The sequence below is a fragment of the Podarcis gaigeae genome (genome assembly GCF_964106915.1).
Source record: "Podarcis gaigeae genome assembly, chromosome: 16".
Lineage (NCBI taxonomy): Eukaryota > Metazoa > Chordata > Lepidosauria > Squamata > Lacertidae > Podarcis > Podarcis gaigeae.
The window spans coordinates 4,662,815-4,678,725 of NC_139693.1; the positions used below are offsets into that span (position 1 = coordinate 4,662,815).

The 15,911-nt window shown below is 42.5% G+C and overlaps 1 protein-coding gene across 3 annotated transcripts in view; it reads right to left on the reverse strand.

Moving 5' to 3' along the window:
- Nucleotides 1–15,911, reverse strand: part of ADAMTSL4 (ADAMTS like 4) — a 99,162-nt gene that overhangs the window by 55,748 nt on the left and 27,503 nt on the right. For 2 of the 3 annotated variants that reach the window (XM_083715496.1, XM_083715497.1), the window contains one exon: nt 2,296–2,475. In XM_083715496.1, the coding sequence (XP_083571622.1) occupies nt 2,296–2,327 (32 nt within the window). In that variant the 5' untranslated portion in view covers nt 2,328–2,475. Of the gene's footprint in view, nt 1–2,295; nt 2,476–5,177; nt 5,326–15,911 lie in introns of those variants that run through there. The other variant, XM_083715498.1, reaches the window with a different exon arrangement.

Sequence of the window (15,911 nt, forward strand, 5' to 3'; positions counted from 1 at the left end):
ATTTTGTGGTTTTATATTTTGACTTTATTCTGTAAACCGTCCTGAGAGCTGAGGGTATAGGGTGGTAAAGTAAAGGGTAAAGGGACCCCTGACCATTAGGTCCAGTCGTTGCCGACTCTGGGGTTGCGCACTCATCTCGCTCTATAGACCGAGGGAGCCAGCATACAGCTTCCTGGTCATGTGGCCAGCATGACTAACCAGGCGAACCAGAGCAGCGCACGGAAACGCCGTTTACCTTCCCGCCAGAGCGGTACCTATTTATCTACTTGCACTTTGATGTGCTTTCGAACTGCTTGGTTGGCAGGAGCTGGGACCGAACAACGGGAGCTCACCCCGTTGCAGGGATTTGAACCGCTGACCTTCTGGTCGGCAAGTCCTAGGCTCTGTGGTTTAACCCACAGCGCCACCCGCGTCCCTATAGGGTGGTATATAAATTCAATAAATAAAGAATACAAGTCGTACCAATCAAAGGAAAAGGAATTGCTGAGCTGAAATGGGCAAATTAATAGGCAAAGCGTTGCAGGGGTTCCGCAGGGAGACTGGGTCCAGCCCTCTGGCTAAACTCACAGTAAAACTCTGTTTATTGTACGTTCGGAAAACCCTTTGGAAAGCAGGACGATTTAAATAAACTCGTACGTGGAAATAAGAGCATTCTTATTTAAATAAATGCATATGTGGGATTAAACGCACTCTTGCAAATTGTTTAAATAAGTGCATATGCGGGGACTTTGTTATTTCAGATTCCCCTTCTCCTGTTTAATCTCCGGCACAGACCCCAGTTGCTTAGCCCTAATTCTCAGTGCTAAGTCTGTATAACTGCCACAGTCACCCACCCCCTGGCTGAAGCCTTAGCCTCCCTTTCCAACTTTCCTCTGTTCATTTTTATTTATCGTTACATTTATAGCCATCCTTTTCCTCCAAGGAGCTAGAGGATCAGATCCCCTTCCTTTCCTTTTTCAGAACAACAACCCTGTGAGGTAGGCTCAAGGTTGAGAGACCGTGGTTCCAGGAAGGCCTCATGAAAGCTACTTGATAATGGACAACTGTGAGGGTCTGCAATACCTTTTTAAAGGATTTTTTAAAAGGTAAAGGGACCCCTGCGGTTGCGGCGCTCATCTCGCTTTACTGGCCGAGGGAGCCGGCGTACAGCTTCCGGGTCATGTAGCCAGCAGGACTAAGCCGCTTCTGGCGAACCAGAGCAGCACACGGAAACGGCGTTTACCTTCCCGCTGGAGCGGTACCTATTTAGCTACTTGCACTTTGAGGTGCTTTCGAACTGCTAGGTTGGCAGGAGCAGAGACTGAGCAACAGGAGCTCACCCCGTCACAGGGATTCGAACCGGCGACCTTCTGATCGGCAAGTCCTAGGCTCTGTGGTTTAACCCTTAAAAGGATTTTAGGTGCTCTCAAATGTTTTTAAATGGTTGGTAAATTGCTTTTATATAGTTTTAAGGATATTTTTTTAAAGTTTTAAACACATTCTTGCTTTCTTTTAAACTGTATTGTTTTAACATGCTTGTGTTTGATGCCCTTATCTCTTTTGGGGAATGCAGGATAGAACATATTTATTTATCTATTTCATAAAATTTGTTTTATGATTGTTAAAAAAACACCTCAAAGCGGTTTACTAAAAAAAAAGAACAGAACCAGAAAAACAACAACCAATTCAGAACAACAACTTAAAACCTTTCAGAATAATGAGAACAGACAAGGAGCTAGCTAAAAACCCAGCATTTGTTTATTTAGAGAAAAGGCTAAAATAAATTTTTAAAATGTAGCTGAGCGTGTGAGACTCGAACCCTGGGCTCGCAGGCTCTAAGTCAAAAACTCTAATGACTACAATGCATTAGCCTTTTGCTCAGTTCTCTCCCTGGCCTCCTTTCCTGCACTGTAAGCGCCATGGGGCAGAGATCTCACGTGTCACAGATGACTCTGCGTATATGGAAGCCAGGAAGCCGCCTTCTAGAGAATCATACCATGGCATCCCTTTTTCTCTGTCGGCAGCGGTTCTTCAGGGTTTCAGGCCAAGAGTCCTTCCCAGCCTTACCGGGATCTGCCAGTGATCAAACCTGGGATCTTTTGCATGCAAAGAAGGCGCTCTACCAGTGGCTTTAAAATAATGCCAAGATTCCAGTCCTCATGGTTCCAAATGCAGGAAGCTCTGTACTGCCCGCACTGGCTGGCAGCTGCCCTCAAGGTTTCAGAGGAGGGGTCTTTCCCTACCTATGGCCCATCCAGACACCCTGCCACCCCAGAAAACCCTCCCCCCAAAAATGAGGGCTGCCCCCTTACTTACCTGCCAATCTGGCCGTGGCTTGCTGACGCCATCGCCTTCTGATTTGTGCCGTCGGTTTAGGGCAGACCAGGCACCTTTCGCAACCTCACCATCTGTGTAGCAGCCTGTTCTCTCTGCCGCAAAGCCCCTCTTCTCCTGGGGTGGGGGGCAACCCCCCAGCTTCAAGACCTTTCCAGCTCCCTAAAGGAACAATTTTTATTTTTTTTTAAAAAAGGAAAATGTCAGCGTTCAAAAGTCAACAACGGAAGCTTGGAACCTCTTTGTGTGTCTCTGCCACTTTTAAATGTTGACTTATAGAAGTGGGTCTGTAAAAGGAGGCTGGAGGAGGAATTTTAGGGGTGGGTGGGCTCGCCTCTCTCGTAAAAGCCCCCTGAACGATGCCTGAACTCGTAACCCCTCGTTGACCTTTCTGAAAGGAAGAGGGGGGAAAGCTGACCCAGACTCTTGTTTTGGGTGACTCATAAATCAGTCACTCAGTGCATTTTTTGTTGGGGGTGTGTGCGTGAAGAACCAGAAGAGGAAATTGGCTCATAAAAATGTGCAACAGATTCCGATCACCCAGGCTCCATCGTGCCAACCGCGTTTCGCCTCTGTGCCTCAAAGGCTGGATTTTTTTGCAAAACAAAAGAAAGAGGAACCGAGCACTCAGATCTTTTTGGGGACGACCCTTCCGCAGGCAATGAAAAAATATAGAACTCATGTTCTGAGCTGAATTATCCCATGCACAAGACTTGCAAAAGAGAAAGAGCAGAATACGGAACCAGGCAATTGTTACAGAAATTCTAAGGTCATATAATAAACGTTCATAAATTTACAAGGCAAACACATACGTAAGTATATAAACCACGTGTCTGAAATAGTACAGGAGAGCAACCCTGAAGCCATTTTGACTCTTCCAGCAACCTCAAATATTCTCCCCATTGTCTCTTTGCTCCCAACTCTCGTCTTTAGGGCGTATTTGTGTATACCTGGATTCAGGAACTATTGAGCATCTCAAAAGGAATGGCCTGGCTGCACAGGTAAAGCAATCAGTGACCATTACAGTATCAGGTATCCTGACAGACAGGTTTTCTGCTGTAGACCGCCCCCTGTGATGTATTTCTGCTGAGGACCACCTCTTTCTGTGATGTATGTATGATATTTTGGGGGGTGGTCTTGAGCTACAGGGGAGGCAATTTCAAAAGCCTTTACTGTATACAGTGGTACCGCGGGTTAAGAACTTAATTCGTTCTTCCAGTAGCACCTTAAAGACCAACTAAGTTAGTTCTTGGTATGAGCTTTCGTGTGCATGCACACTTCTTCAGACACGAAAGCTCATACCAAGAACTGACTTAGTTGGTCTTTAAGGTGCTACTGGAAGGATTTTTGATTTTTTTGTTTTGACTATGGCAGACCAACACGGCTACCTATCTGTAACTTAATTCGTTCTGTAGCCCTTAACCTGAAGCACCACTTTAGCTAATGGGGCCTCCCGCTGCCGCCGGGCTGCCGGAGCACGATTTCTGTTTTCATCCTGAAGCAAAGTTCTCAACCTGAGGTAATATTTCTGGGTTAGCGGAGTCTATAACCTGAAGCGTATGTAACCCGAGGTACCACTGAATAAGAGCTCGCAAACCAATGTTCCGGGTTCCAATCTTTCCTCCCTGTGTGGGCGGAGCAGAGGACTCTGGCACAACCGTTTAATAAATATCATGCTTACTAGCCGCTTTGCTTCTCAATATTCTCTGGTTGACCTCTGTTATTTTCTCCTACCAATAGAAAACCTACATAAGGACTCTGTACAGGCTCTTGGATACCCAATAAAGTATATAGGAGCAGTTTTTTCTTATAACACAAAGAACCATAGAATGGTATACAGTGGTACTTTAGTTCTCAAACTTAATCTGTTCCAGAAGTCCGTTCCAAAACCAAAGCATTCCAAAACCAAGGCATGCTTTCCCATAGAAAGTAATGCAAAATGGATTAATCCATTCCAGACTTTTAAAAACAATCCCTAAAACAGCAATTTAACATGAATTTTACTATCTAACAAGACCGTTGATCCATAAAATGAAAGCAATAAACAATGTACTGCAGTCACAAAACAAATCAATGGACTGTGTTCTACACAGTCACAAAAACAAAAAAGAGCCACAAAAATGTAAAATAAATAGCAAAAACAGACAGACCTCAGCGTAACCCTCAAATCGGAAGTGTGGCACTTAAATTGGAATTTTGGCACTCAAATCAGAAGCGTAACACTCAAAACGGAGCACATTCAACTTCCGAAAAAAGTTCGCAAACCGGAACACTTACTTCCGGGTTTGAAGTGTTTGGGTTCCAAGTTGTTTGAGTACCAAGGCGTTTGAGAACCAAGGTTCCACTGTAATTTGAAGTCCAAACCCCTGAAATGCAAAAATCAGCCCTAAAGAACTCTTGACAGATGACCAACTGAGCTCTGTTTCAAAACCTTCAAGGAAGCAGAGTCTCCCAGCTTTATTTTTATGTTTTTAAAAAGTTCAGGCAAGTTTCTGCTGGCCTGAGAGACCCATCTCCGCTCTCCACCCCAAGGCACCATTGTCGGGGTTCTCCTGGCACCCCGAGCCAATTTGGGGGAATGGGGGCGGTGCAGGGGGAGGTGAGAGGGGGGAAAGCCCCACCGTGCCGATGTCCTCACATAGACTTCCTCCAGCAGGTCCCATTAGTTGAATTTGGCCCTAGGTTTCAAGTCCTCAGGTACAACCTTCCGACATAAGCTTGGCGCCAACCATCCAGTCGCCTCTTCATTTCATTATATCAACTTGTTTATAAAAAATATCATTATTTATCGCAAGCTGACACTGAAAAAACGCCCTCCAAGAGCTCCGCTCTCACCTTTCCATCCTCCTCTGAGCATCACCCACCTGAACCAAAATGTCTCGACGTCGCATGGACCAGTCCCGCTACTGCGGTTATCACAAGATAAAGAGGAGAAACCGGATACCTCCTCTGGCCGGGCGCAAGGTTGTCATGGATCCTCAAAGAGCAACAGCCCTGCGGGGTCTGGGCCCCACTCCCTTTGTTTAGTCAAACTTTCCTTAATCCAGTAGCGGGTATTTTTATCCTGCTGGGGACCTTCCAAATCTTTGTTGTGTTGGCACCATATGGAGTGGACCGTCCAAATATACCCGCTCACATTTCCCACTTATCTTTCTAAATCAGTTACATCGGCTACATTAAAAAAAAAAAAAGGAATCCTTGGCTGGGAGTTGCGTAAGGAAAGGTCACCGCTTTGTGGAATCAAAACATGTCTGAAAAGGTCACTGCACCCAAGAGAACGCTCAGCCCAGATGCCAAACTCGCTCTCTCTTCTCCTTTTAAAACCCACAGGTTGCTAACGTATGTATCACCGTGGAAAGCAAATTTGCAATGAGGACCAGCAACTTAACAAAGCCATACTGTTTTATCAAAACAGTTGATGCACCTGAGTAAGCACCCACCAAACACTTTCTTTCTTTCTTTCTTTCTTTCTTTCTTTCTTTCTTTCTTTCTTTCTTTCTTTCTTTCTTTCTTTCTCTCTCTCTCTCTCTCTCTCTCCCTCTCTCTCCTCTGTTTAAAACCCATGTTGCTAACACAGCTATCACTACAGATGTGAAACTTAATTTTTGCACATTTCTTGAGTCTTAAAAATTCTTTCTTTCTTTCTTTCTTTCTTTCTTTCTTTCTTTCCTTCCTTCCTTCCTTCCTTCCTTTCTCTCTCTCTCCTGTTTAAAACCCATGTTGTTAACACAGCTATCACTACAGGTGTGGAACTTAATTTTTGCACATTTCTTCAGTCTTAAAAATACATTTTGAGGTGTGAGAGATTCAAATTTGCTACTATGTGGTCGTGCAACATTAAGACTACGTTTGATGAATCATAGAGTCAAAGAGTTGTAGTGTTGGAATAGGCCTTGATAATCCTCTAGTCTAATCAACTGAGTTATCCAGATACATAAACTGCTTTTGGAAAAACAAAGAATTTTAATTTTACCTTCTGAAAAGTCTCGTAATGCTGAATCTTAATCATCATCATCATATCTGCAAGTACTTGGCAATCATTTTTAATGGTTTCTATGCAACTTTACTCACTGCAGATGGTGACAGCAGTCACAAAATTAAAAGACGCCTGCTTCTTGGGAGAAAAGCAATGACTAACCTAGACAGCATCTTAAAAAGCAGAGACATCACCTTGCCGACAAAGGTCCGTATAGTTAAAGTTATGGTTTTCCCAGTAGTGATGTATGGAAGTGAGAGCTGGACCATAAAGAAGGCTGATTGCCGAAGAATGGATGCTTTTGAATTGTGGTGCTGGAGGAGACTCTTGAGAGTCCCATGGACTGCAAGAAGATCCAACCTCTCCATTCTGCAGGAAATCAGCCCTGAGTGCTCTCTGGAAGGACAGATCCTGAAGCTGAGGCTCCAAGACTTTGGCCACCTCATGAGAAGAGAAGACTCCTTGGAAAAGACCCTGATGTTGGGAAAGATGGAGGGCACAAGGAGAAGGCAAATGGTTGGACAGTGTTCTTGAAGCTACCAGCATGAGTTTGCAACTTTAAACACATTTTACTTACAAAGCAAAACAAAATTATATCAATTTAACCTACAATTTCTTTTGAATTCTCCACCATCTGCAATCTAAAATCAGATCGAGTTGGTATTGGCTCAAGGCAATGAATGCCCCACCTTTTTTGGAATCCGAAAACTGAAAAACACAACACGCCCAAATGCCACACTGTTTTAATCAACTTCATTGCACTTGCGCCTTAATTTTAGCATTGGCCCAGGGACGTGTTTTCTGCCTTTCACAAACACAATCTCCCCCACCCCGAAAAAGCACCCCTGACACACGAACATTTCAGCAAGCAATGTGGTTTTTAAGGCAAAATGCAATTGGTCTGGGGTTGGGGACTTTGTTGTTGTTTACATCCATGGAAAGTAGCTTTTAAAATCCCTCTTGGAAAAAAGATGTCGCTGGGGGCCTTAAGGACATGGCAGCGTCCCCACCCCACCCCGTGCTAATCCGTTCAGCAGGGGCCGAGTGGGCGCAGGCCACAGGTTGGCAGGATCTTGGCAAGGAGCCTAGGAAAGGGAAGGTTGATAGGTAAATCAGATGAGATTGTTTGCAAACAAACGGCCCTCTCCAAGCAAGGCTGCCCTCAGCTGCAAGGCGAACGAAGAACAGAAGCAGAAATCTTTTCACCCAGGAAGTCAAGAAGGGGGGGGGGGAGAGGCTATCTTTTGACCTTCTAATGACCTTCTAAGGATGACAATTAGCCGGTCCTAAGGCTTTTAATTATTGCCGCATTTCAGCCAGTTTGCAAGCACAGCCTAGGAGGAGCAGGAGCAGCCAATGGAATTCGATTCAGCTCAGGTTTCAGAGCAAATCCACCAAATTTGCACTTCCCAAAATGTTGAGAACCAGAACGAGGTGGGGTTTTTTTTGGGGGGGGAATGGATATATTAGTGGGAAGTGCACATACAGTGGTACCTCGGGTTAAGTACTTAATTTGTTCTGGAGCTCCGTACTTAACCTGAAACTGTTCTTAACCTGAAGTACCACTTTAGCTAATGGGGCCTCCTGCTGCTGCCGCGCCGCTGGAGCACGATTTCTGTTCTCATCCTGAAGCAAAGTTCTTTTTTTTTTTATAATATTTTTTATTGATTTTAAGAAATACAGAAAAAAGAATAAAGGATAGATATAAGAGAATAGAATAGAAGAATAACAAATTTCCATGTTCTTTTTTCATCAAATCTAAAGGACTTCCCCACATCCTCCAAACCCTGCATTCTCTGTCATATAAAACATCAGCAGTTTGTTAACTTATTTCAAAACTTATTGTATCTTCCATTTTATCATGTTCCCTGATTTCAATTTTACTGTAACCCAATTCTTGTACACTTTGTATTAAACACAATAAAGTTGTTTCATTATTTTACCTCTAAATTCTTGTGTCTTAATTTTCATTTCATTAACTTACATTTGCTGAAGCTAGAGTTTCCTAGAAGGTGCATTTTTTTTTTAACATTCATACAGCTTATAGTGTTTTTTCAAATAGTCCTTAAACTTTTTCCAGTCCTCCTCAATTGTTTCTTCTCCCAAGTCTCGGATTCTGCCAGTCATTTCAGCCAATTCCATATAGTCCATCAACTGCGATTGCCATTCCTCCAGCGTGGGTAAATCTTGTGTCTTCCAATATTTTGCAATCAGGATCCTTGCTGCTGTGGTAGCATACATGAAAAAAGTTCTGTCCTTCTTAAGCACTCTCTGGTCCACCATGCCCAGAAGGAAGGCCTCTGGTTTCTTAGGTAAGGTAAATCTCAGTACCTTTTTTAGTTCATTATGGATCATTTCCCAGAAGGCCTTCACTTTCGGGCAGGTCCACCAGAGATGAAAGAATGTCCCTTCCGCCTCTCTACATTTCCAACATTTGTTGTCAGACAGATGGTATATCTTAGCTAGTTTGACTGGGGTCATGTACCACCGGTATACCATTTTCATAATATTTTCCTTCAAGGCAGTGCATGCCGTAAATTTCAGACCGGTGTTCCATAACCTTTCCCAGTCTACAAACATAATGTTGTGCCCCACATCCTGCGCCCATTTTATCATGGCGGATTTGACTGTCTCATCCTGTGTATTCCACTTAAGCAGCAAGTTATACATTCTCGAAAGTAATTTATTTTTTGGCTCTAACAATTCAGTCTCTAGTTTCGATTTTTCCACCTGGAATCCAACCTTTTTATCTATTTTAAAGACCTCCTGAATTTGCGCATAGTGCAGCCAATCTCGCACCTTGGTTTTCAGTTTTTCCAAGCTCAGCAACCTCCAATTGTCTCCAATTTTTTCAATTATTTCCCAATATTTAGGCCAATGGGCCTCCATGTTAAGTCTCTTACGTGCCTTGGCCTCCACTGGTGAGAGCCACCTCGGAGTCTTACTCTCCAATAAGTCTTTATATTTTGTCCAGACCATCAAAATTGCTCTTCTGACAATATGATTTTTAAACAATTTGTGCACTTTAACCTTGTCATACCACAAATATGCATGCCACCCAAACGCATTGTCAAACCCTTCCAGATCTAGGACATCAGTGTTCTCCAGTAAAATCCAGTCTTTCAACCAGCAGAAGGCTGCAGATTCGTAATATAACCTCAAGTCTGGCAGGGCAAATCCCCCTCTTTCTTTCGCATCAGTTAATATTTTAAACTTTATCCGGGGCTTTTTGCCCTGCCAAACAAACTTAGAAATATCCTTCTGCCACTTTCCAAAACATTCCACCTTGTCCACGATCTGTAGGGCCTGAAACAAAAATAACATTTTCGGCAATACATTCATCTTTACAGCAGCTATTCGGCCTAACAAGGAAAGTTTCAATCTTGACCATGTTTCCAAATCTCTTTTGATTTCTGACCAACATTTCTCGTAGTTATCTTTAAACAAATTCAAATTTTTAGAGGTCAGATACACCCCTAGGTATTTTACTTTTTTAACCACATTCAGCTCCGTTTCTTTAGAGAACTCATCTGTTTCTGTGACTGTCAATTTTTTTGCTAAAACTTTGGTTTTTTGCTTATTTAACTTAAACCCCGTCACCCGACCGAAGTCAGAAATTAATTCTAACACTCTTTTAGTGCTAGAGACTGGTTCCTGTAACGTTAATACCAAGTCATCTGCAAATGCTTTCAATTTATATTGTTTCACTCCGACCTCAATTCCTTGGACCAACCGGTCCTTTCTAATCATGTTTAGCAACACCTCCAGAACTGAAATGAAAAATAGGGGGGATAGGGGGCACCCCTGGCGTGTCCCTTTTTCAATTTTAAACTCCTCTGTCACCACATTGTTTACTATCAATTTAGCTTTTTGTTCTGAATAGATTGCTTCTATACCATTTTCAAACCCCCGCCCCACTCCCATCCCTTCCAGATTTTTCTTCATGAACATCCAAGAAATATTATCAAAGGCCTTCTCTGCATCAATAAAAATTAAGACCGCTCTAGTGTTAAGATTTGTTTGTAGAAGTTCCAAAATATCAATAATGTTTCTTGTGTTGTCAAACAAATGCCTACCAGGGAGAAAGCCAGCCTGGTCCTTATGGATCACTTCATTTAATACTTTTTTAAATCTACTTGCCAGAATATCTGCAAAAATTTTATAATCCACATTTAGGAGTGAGATGGGGCGGTAATTCTTAAGCTGAGTCTTTTCAGTTTCTAGTTTAGGTATCAATGTGATGAAAGCTTCTTTCCACGTTTCCGGTGCCTTCCTTCCCTCCATAATCTGGTTACAAACCTCCATCAAGGGTTGTATCAAATAATCCTTTAAAACTTTATAATATTTGGAGGTTAGACCATCAGGGCCTGGAGACTTGCCCAATTGAAGATTCTGAATGGCACTTTCAATTTCTTGCTGTGTGATGTTGCAATTCAGGTTTGTTCTCATTTCCTGGGGTATTTTTTGTAATCCATTAGTTTTAAGAAATTGATCCACCTCGGAAGCTTTTTGCGGCCCTTGTGAGTAGAGTTCTTTGAAATATCTCTGGAAACACTTTCTAATTTCCTCGGGTTTCTGAACCATTCTCCCTTCAATCTCTAGATTTGTAACTATATTAAGCTTTTGTCTCTTTTTCAACTGCCAGGCTAGCAATTTCCCACACTTATTCGCTGATTCAAAGGATCTTTGTTTCATTTGTTTAATTTTCCATTCCACCTCTTGATTTATCAATTTTGAATATTGCGCCTGGAAAAATTTCACTTCTCTTAGCACATCCTTCGATTTAGGCCTCAAAGTTCTTAACCTGAAGCACTATTTCTGGGTTAGCGGAGACTGTAACCTGAAGCGTATGTAACCTGAAGCGTATGTAACCCGAGGTACCACTGTATAGATTAATATAAGAGTAAAAATAAAACACAAAACACATTATATCGGGGGAACGGCTTGCAAAAATGTGTTTGTGGGGAGAAATTTGCACTGCGAGTCCTACATCTGAGGGGGTTGGACGAAATGACTTTTGGCATCGCTTCCAACCCTAAAGTTTCGTGATTCTATGGAAATGCAGAAGAATTTTCAAGAGGCTTTGTCTGCAGCTAGAAATTTGGGGAAGACTAGCTTAGAATAGAGGAGGAGGAGGTAACAGGGATTAATAGGAGATTTTAGGGCTGTCCTAAAAAACAGCTCCAAAAAGCGCACATGCTCTCTCTCTGTGTATATATATATATATATAAGCTGAACAATATGGCAACCCTAAACAATGAGGACTAGGAGCTTGACTTTGATTCTGCACTTGCTGCCTCAGTTTACAGAAAGGTGTTTTAAAAAGGGTGAGTTGATATCCAGAGGAAGGGAGAAAGAGAGGAGATATATTTCTCTCTGTTTCTCAGCACTCGAGGACAAGATTTGGCATGCAGCGGTTAGGACAGGCAGACATCCCAGCGGAATTAAAATGCCCAGCCAAAGGAACAGATGAAGGCAGATGTTTTCACATCCAAAACCGTGAGACGAATCACAGATCAGGTTTGGACATGGCCAGCTGTCCAAAAACCCTCTTTGAAAAAGGAGCAATTAAAAGCAACCCTAGAAGCTGCCAAGATCGCTGGTGTTGGGGAATATTTTGTATTTTTTTGGAAGTGTGGGGAAACCCTGAAGGAACATTGTTTCTGAAGAACAACTGGTCCTCATTCACTCCCTGTGCAAGAATATTTTGGAAGGCAAATGCAGGATCTTGGCCTCAGGAGATGACAAGACCTCGACTGAAATGGAAAGGTCTGGTCATATCAGGTAATGCTTCCCTCTGTCCTCCCCACCCCACAAAAATCAAATATAATATCTAATATAATAATTATAATAATAAGAAGAATAAGAATAATAAGAATAATAAGAATAAGAATAATTTATTTATACCCCACCCATCTGGCTGGGTTTCCCCAGCCACTCTGGGCGGCTTCCAACAGAACGCTAAAATAAAATAACCTATTCAACATTAAAAGCTTCTCTAATCTCTAAACAGGGCTGCCTTCAGATGTCTTCTAAAAGTTTTTCTCTTTGACATCTGGTGGGAGGGCGTTCCACAGGGAGGGCGCCACCACCGAGAAGGCCCTCTGCCTGGTTCTCTGTAACTTGGCTTCTTTCAGCAAGGGACCCGCCAGAAGGCCATCGGAGCTGGACCTCAGTGTCTGGGCAAAACAATGGGGGTGGAGACGCTCCTTCAGGTATACTGGACAAAGGCCATTTAGGGCTTTAAAGGTCAGCACCAACACTTTGAATTGTGCTTGGAAACATACTGGGAGCCAATGTAGGTCTTTCAAGACCGGTGTAATGTGGTCTCAGTGGCCACTCCCAGTCACCAGTCTAGCTGCCACATTCTGGATTAGTTGTAGTTTCCAGGTCACCTTCAAAGGTAGCCCCATGTAGAGCGCATTGCAGTAGTCCAAGCGGGAGATAACCAGAGCATGCACCACTCTGGCAAAACAGTCTGCGGGCAGGGAGGGTCTCAGCCTGCGTACCAGATGGAGCTGGTAAACAGCCGCCTTGGACACAGAATATCTCAGAAGCTAGACTCACAAGATGACCAAAGAAACACTACCTTCAAAGGTAGCCCCACATAGAGCGCATTGCAGTAGTCCAAGCGAGAGATAACTAGACCATGCAGATGGAGCTGATAAACAGCTGCCCTGGACACAGAATTGACCTGCGCCTCCGTGGACAGCTGTGAGTCCAAAATGACTTCCAGGCTGCGCACCCGGTCTTTCAGGGGCACAGTTACCCCACTCAGGACCAGGGAGTCCCCCACACTAGCCAGCCTCCTGTCCCCCAAAAAGAGTACTTCTGTCTTGTCATGATTCAACCTCATTCTGTTAGCCGAATTCAAGGTGCTGTTATTAGTATATAGAGCCATTAACAATTTGGGACCAGTTTTTCTGTGAGGTGCCATGTTGACTGGCAGAACTGGTGCTGCTACAGGTACCATGTTCTGCATTTGGAAGAACTTGATTTTTTCGTGTAACTTTGGAACTCCCTGCCTGTTGACATCAGGCAGGCGCCTTTGCTTGTGAATGGGTGTGTGTGTCAATCACAACTTTTTCTGTGGTTTACTGCTGCAGATCGTGATGTGAGTAAAAAGGTCGGCCTAACTTAATATCGCAGGAGATAGAGTCCTGCGATATTAAATTAGGTCCGCATAGTTATAGTTAAACTATAAGGTCCGTATAGTTTTTTTTTTTTTTTAATAAATTTTTATTAGGGGTTTTTACAAAATAAAGTACAAAGATAAACAACCTTTCTTTTATCTCAACAGAGTTTCATGACTTCTTTGGACTTCCTCACATCTCCCGCTGCCATTTTCATCATCATAAATTTTTCCCAGCAATTTATCATCTAATTTGCAAATTTTATAACCACTTATTTAAATATAATCCTCTGTAAATTAATTTCTCTTAATCTCACTTTACATCCCATTTCGATCCGATTTTGTGGTGGCCAATTATTTATGATCAAACATCCTACTTAACTTTCCACCAAATCACAATATTTTTGTAAATAAGTCTTAAATTTCCTCCAGTCTTCTTCAACCCTCTCTTCTCCCAGGTCTCGAATTCTGCCAGTCATCTCAGCCAGTTGCATATAGTCCATCAGCTGCATCTGCCATTCTTCCAGAGTGGGTAGATCTTGAGTTTTCCACTTCTTGGCGATAAGTATCCTTGCTGCTGCTGTTGCGTACAAAAAGAATGTTCGGTCCTTCTTTGGCACCATCTGGCCGACAATGCCCAGGAGGAAGGCCTCTGGTTTCTTAAGGAAGGTATACTTAAATACCTTTTTCAGCTCATTATATATCATTTCCCAGAAGACCTTCACCCTGGGACAAGTCCACCAGAGGTGAAAGAATGTTCCTTCATTTTCCTTACATTTCCAACATTTGTTGTCTGGCACATGGCATATTTTGGCTAGTTTAACTGGGGTCATGTACCACCTATATATCATTTTCATTACATTTTCCTTCAGAGCATTACATGCCGTGAAGTTCATCCCCGTGGTCCACAACCTTTCCCAATCCTCAAACATAATATTATGCCCAATATCCTGTGCCCACTTTATCATGGCCGACTTAACCATTTCATCTTGTGTATTCCATTTCAACAGCAAGTTATACATTCTTGAGAGTACTTTAGTCTTAGGTTCTAACAATTCTGTTTCCAACTTCGATTTCTCCACCTGGAATCCTAACTTTTTATCCTTTTTAAAAATTTCTTGAATCTGAGCGTAATGTAACCAGTCTCGCACTTTGTCTTTCATTTTTTCCAAACTCTGCAATTTCCAATTGTTGCCCTCTTTCTCTATTATTTCCCAATATTTCGGCCATTTGGCCTCCATATTGGGTCTTTTTCGGGCCTTAGCCTCCAGAGGTGATAGCCATCTTGGAGTTTTATTTTCCAATAGGTCTTTGTATTTTGTCCAGACATTAAACACTGCTTTCCTGACAATATGGTTCTTAAAGGCCTTATTGATCTTAACTTTGTCATACCATAAGTATGCATGCCAGCCAAATGCATTGTTAAAACCTTCTAAATCTAACACATCAGTGTCCTCTAGAAGTAGCCAGTCTTTTAGCCAGCAGAAAGCTGCGGCTTCGTAGTACAACCTTAAGTCTGGCAGGGCAAAGCCCCCTCTTTCTTTCGCATCAGTTAATATCTTAAACTTAATTCTGGGCTTTTTGCCCTGCCAGACAAATTTAGAAATATCTCTCTGCCACTTCCTGAAGCACTCCGTCTTATCCACAATTTGCAATGTTTGAAACAAAAACAACATCTTAGGCAATACATTCATCTTAATAGCAGCAATTCGGCCTAACAGAGAAAGCTTCAATTTTGACCAACTGTCCAAGTCTCTCTTAATTTCAGACCAACATTTTTCATAATTATCCTTAAATAGACTCAGATTTTTTGCTGTTATGTTTACCCCTAGGTACTTTACTTTTTTAACCACAGTTAGTTCTGTTTCTCTCTGAAACCGTTCTGACTCTGCATCTGTCAAGTTTTTTCCCAACACCTTAGTTTTCTGTTTGTTTAGTTTAAAGCCCGCTACCCGACCAAAGTCCTGAATCAATTGTAACACTCTTTTTGTACTAGATTCTGGCTCTTGCAATGTCAAAACAAGGTCATCTGCAAAAGCTTTAAGTTTATATTGTTTCACTCCGATCTGAATCCCTTGCACCAACCGGTCCCCTCTAATCAAGTTCAAGAGCACCTCCAGGACAGAAATAAACAGCAAGGGGGAAATCGGGCAGCCTTGTCGTGTCCCTTTTTCAATCTTAAACTCTTCTGTAACCACATTGTTGACTATCAGTTTTGCCTTTTGTTCTGAATAAATCGCGTCAATCCCATTTTCAAAACCCCGCCCCACTCCCATTTCTTTTAAATTCCCCTTCATAAATTTCCAAGAAATATTATCGAAGGCCTTCTCCGCGTCTATAAAAATTAGAACTGCTTTAGTGTTAATATTTGTTTGCAAAAGTTCCAAAATGTCAATAATGTGCCTTGTATTAGCAAATAAATGTCTTCCTGGGAGAAAGCCTGCCTGGTCTTTATGAATTATCTCATTTAAAACTCTTTTGAGTCTTCCT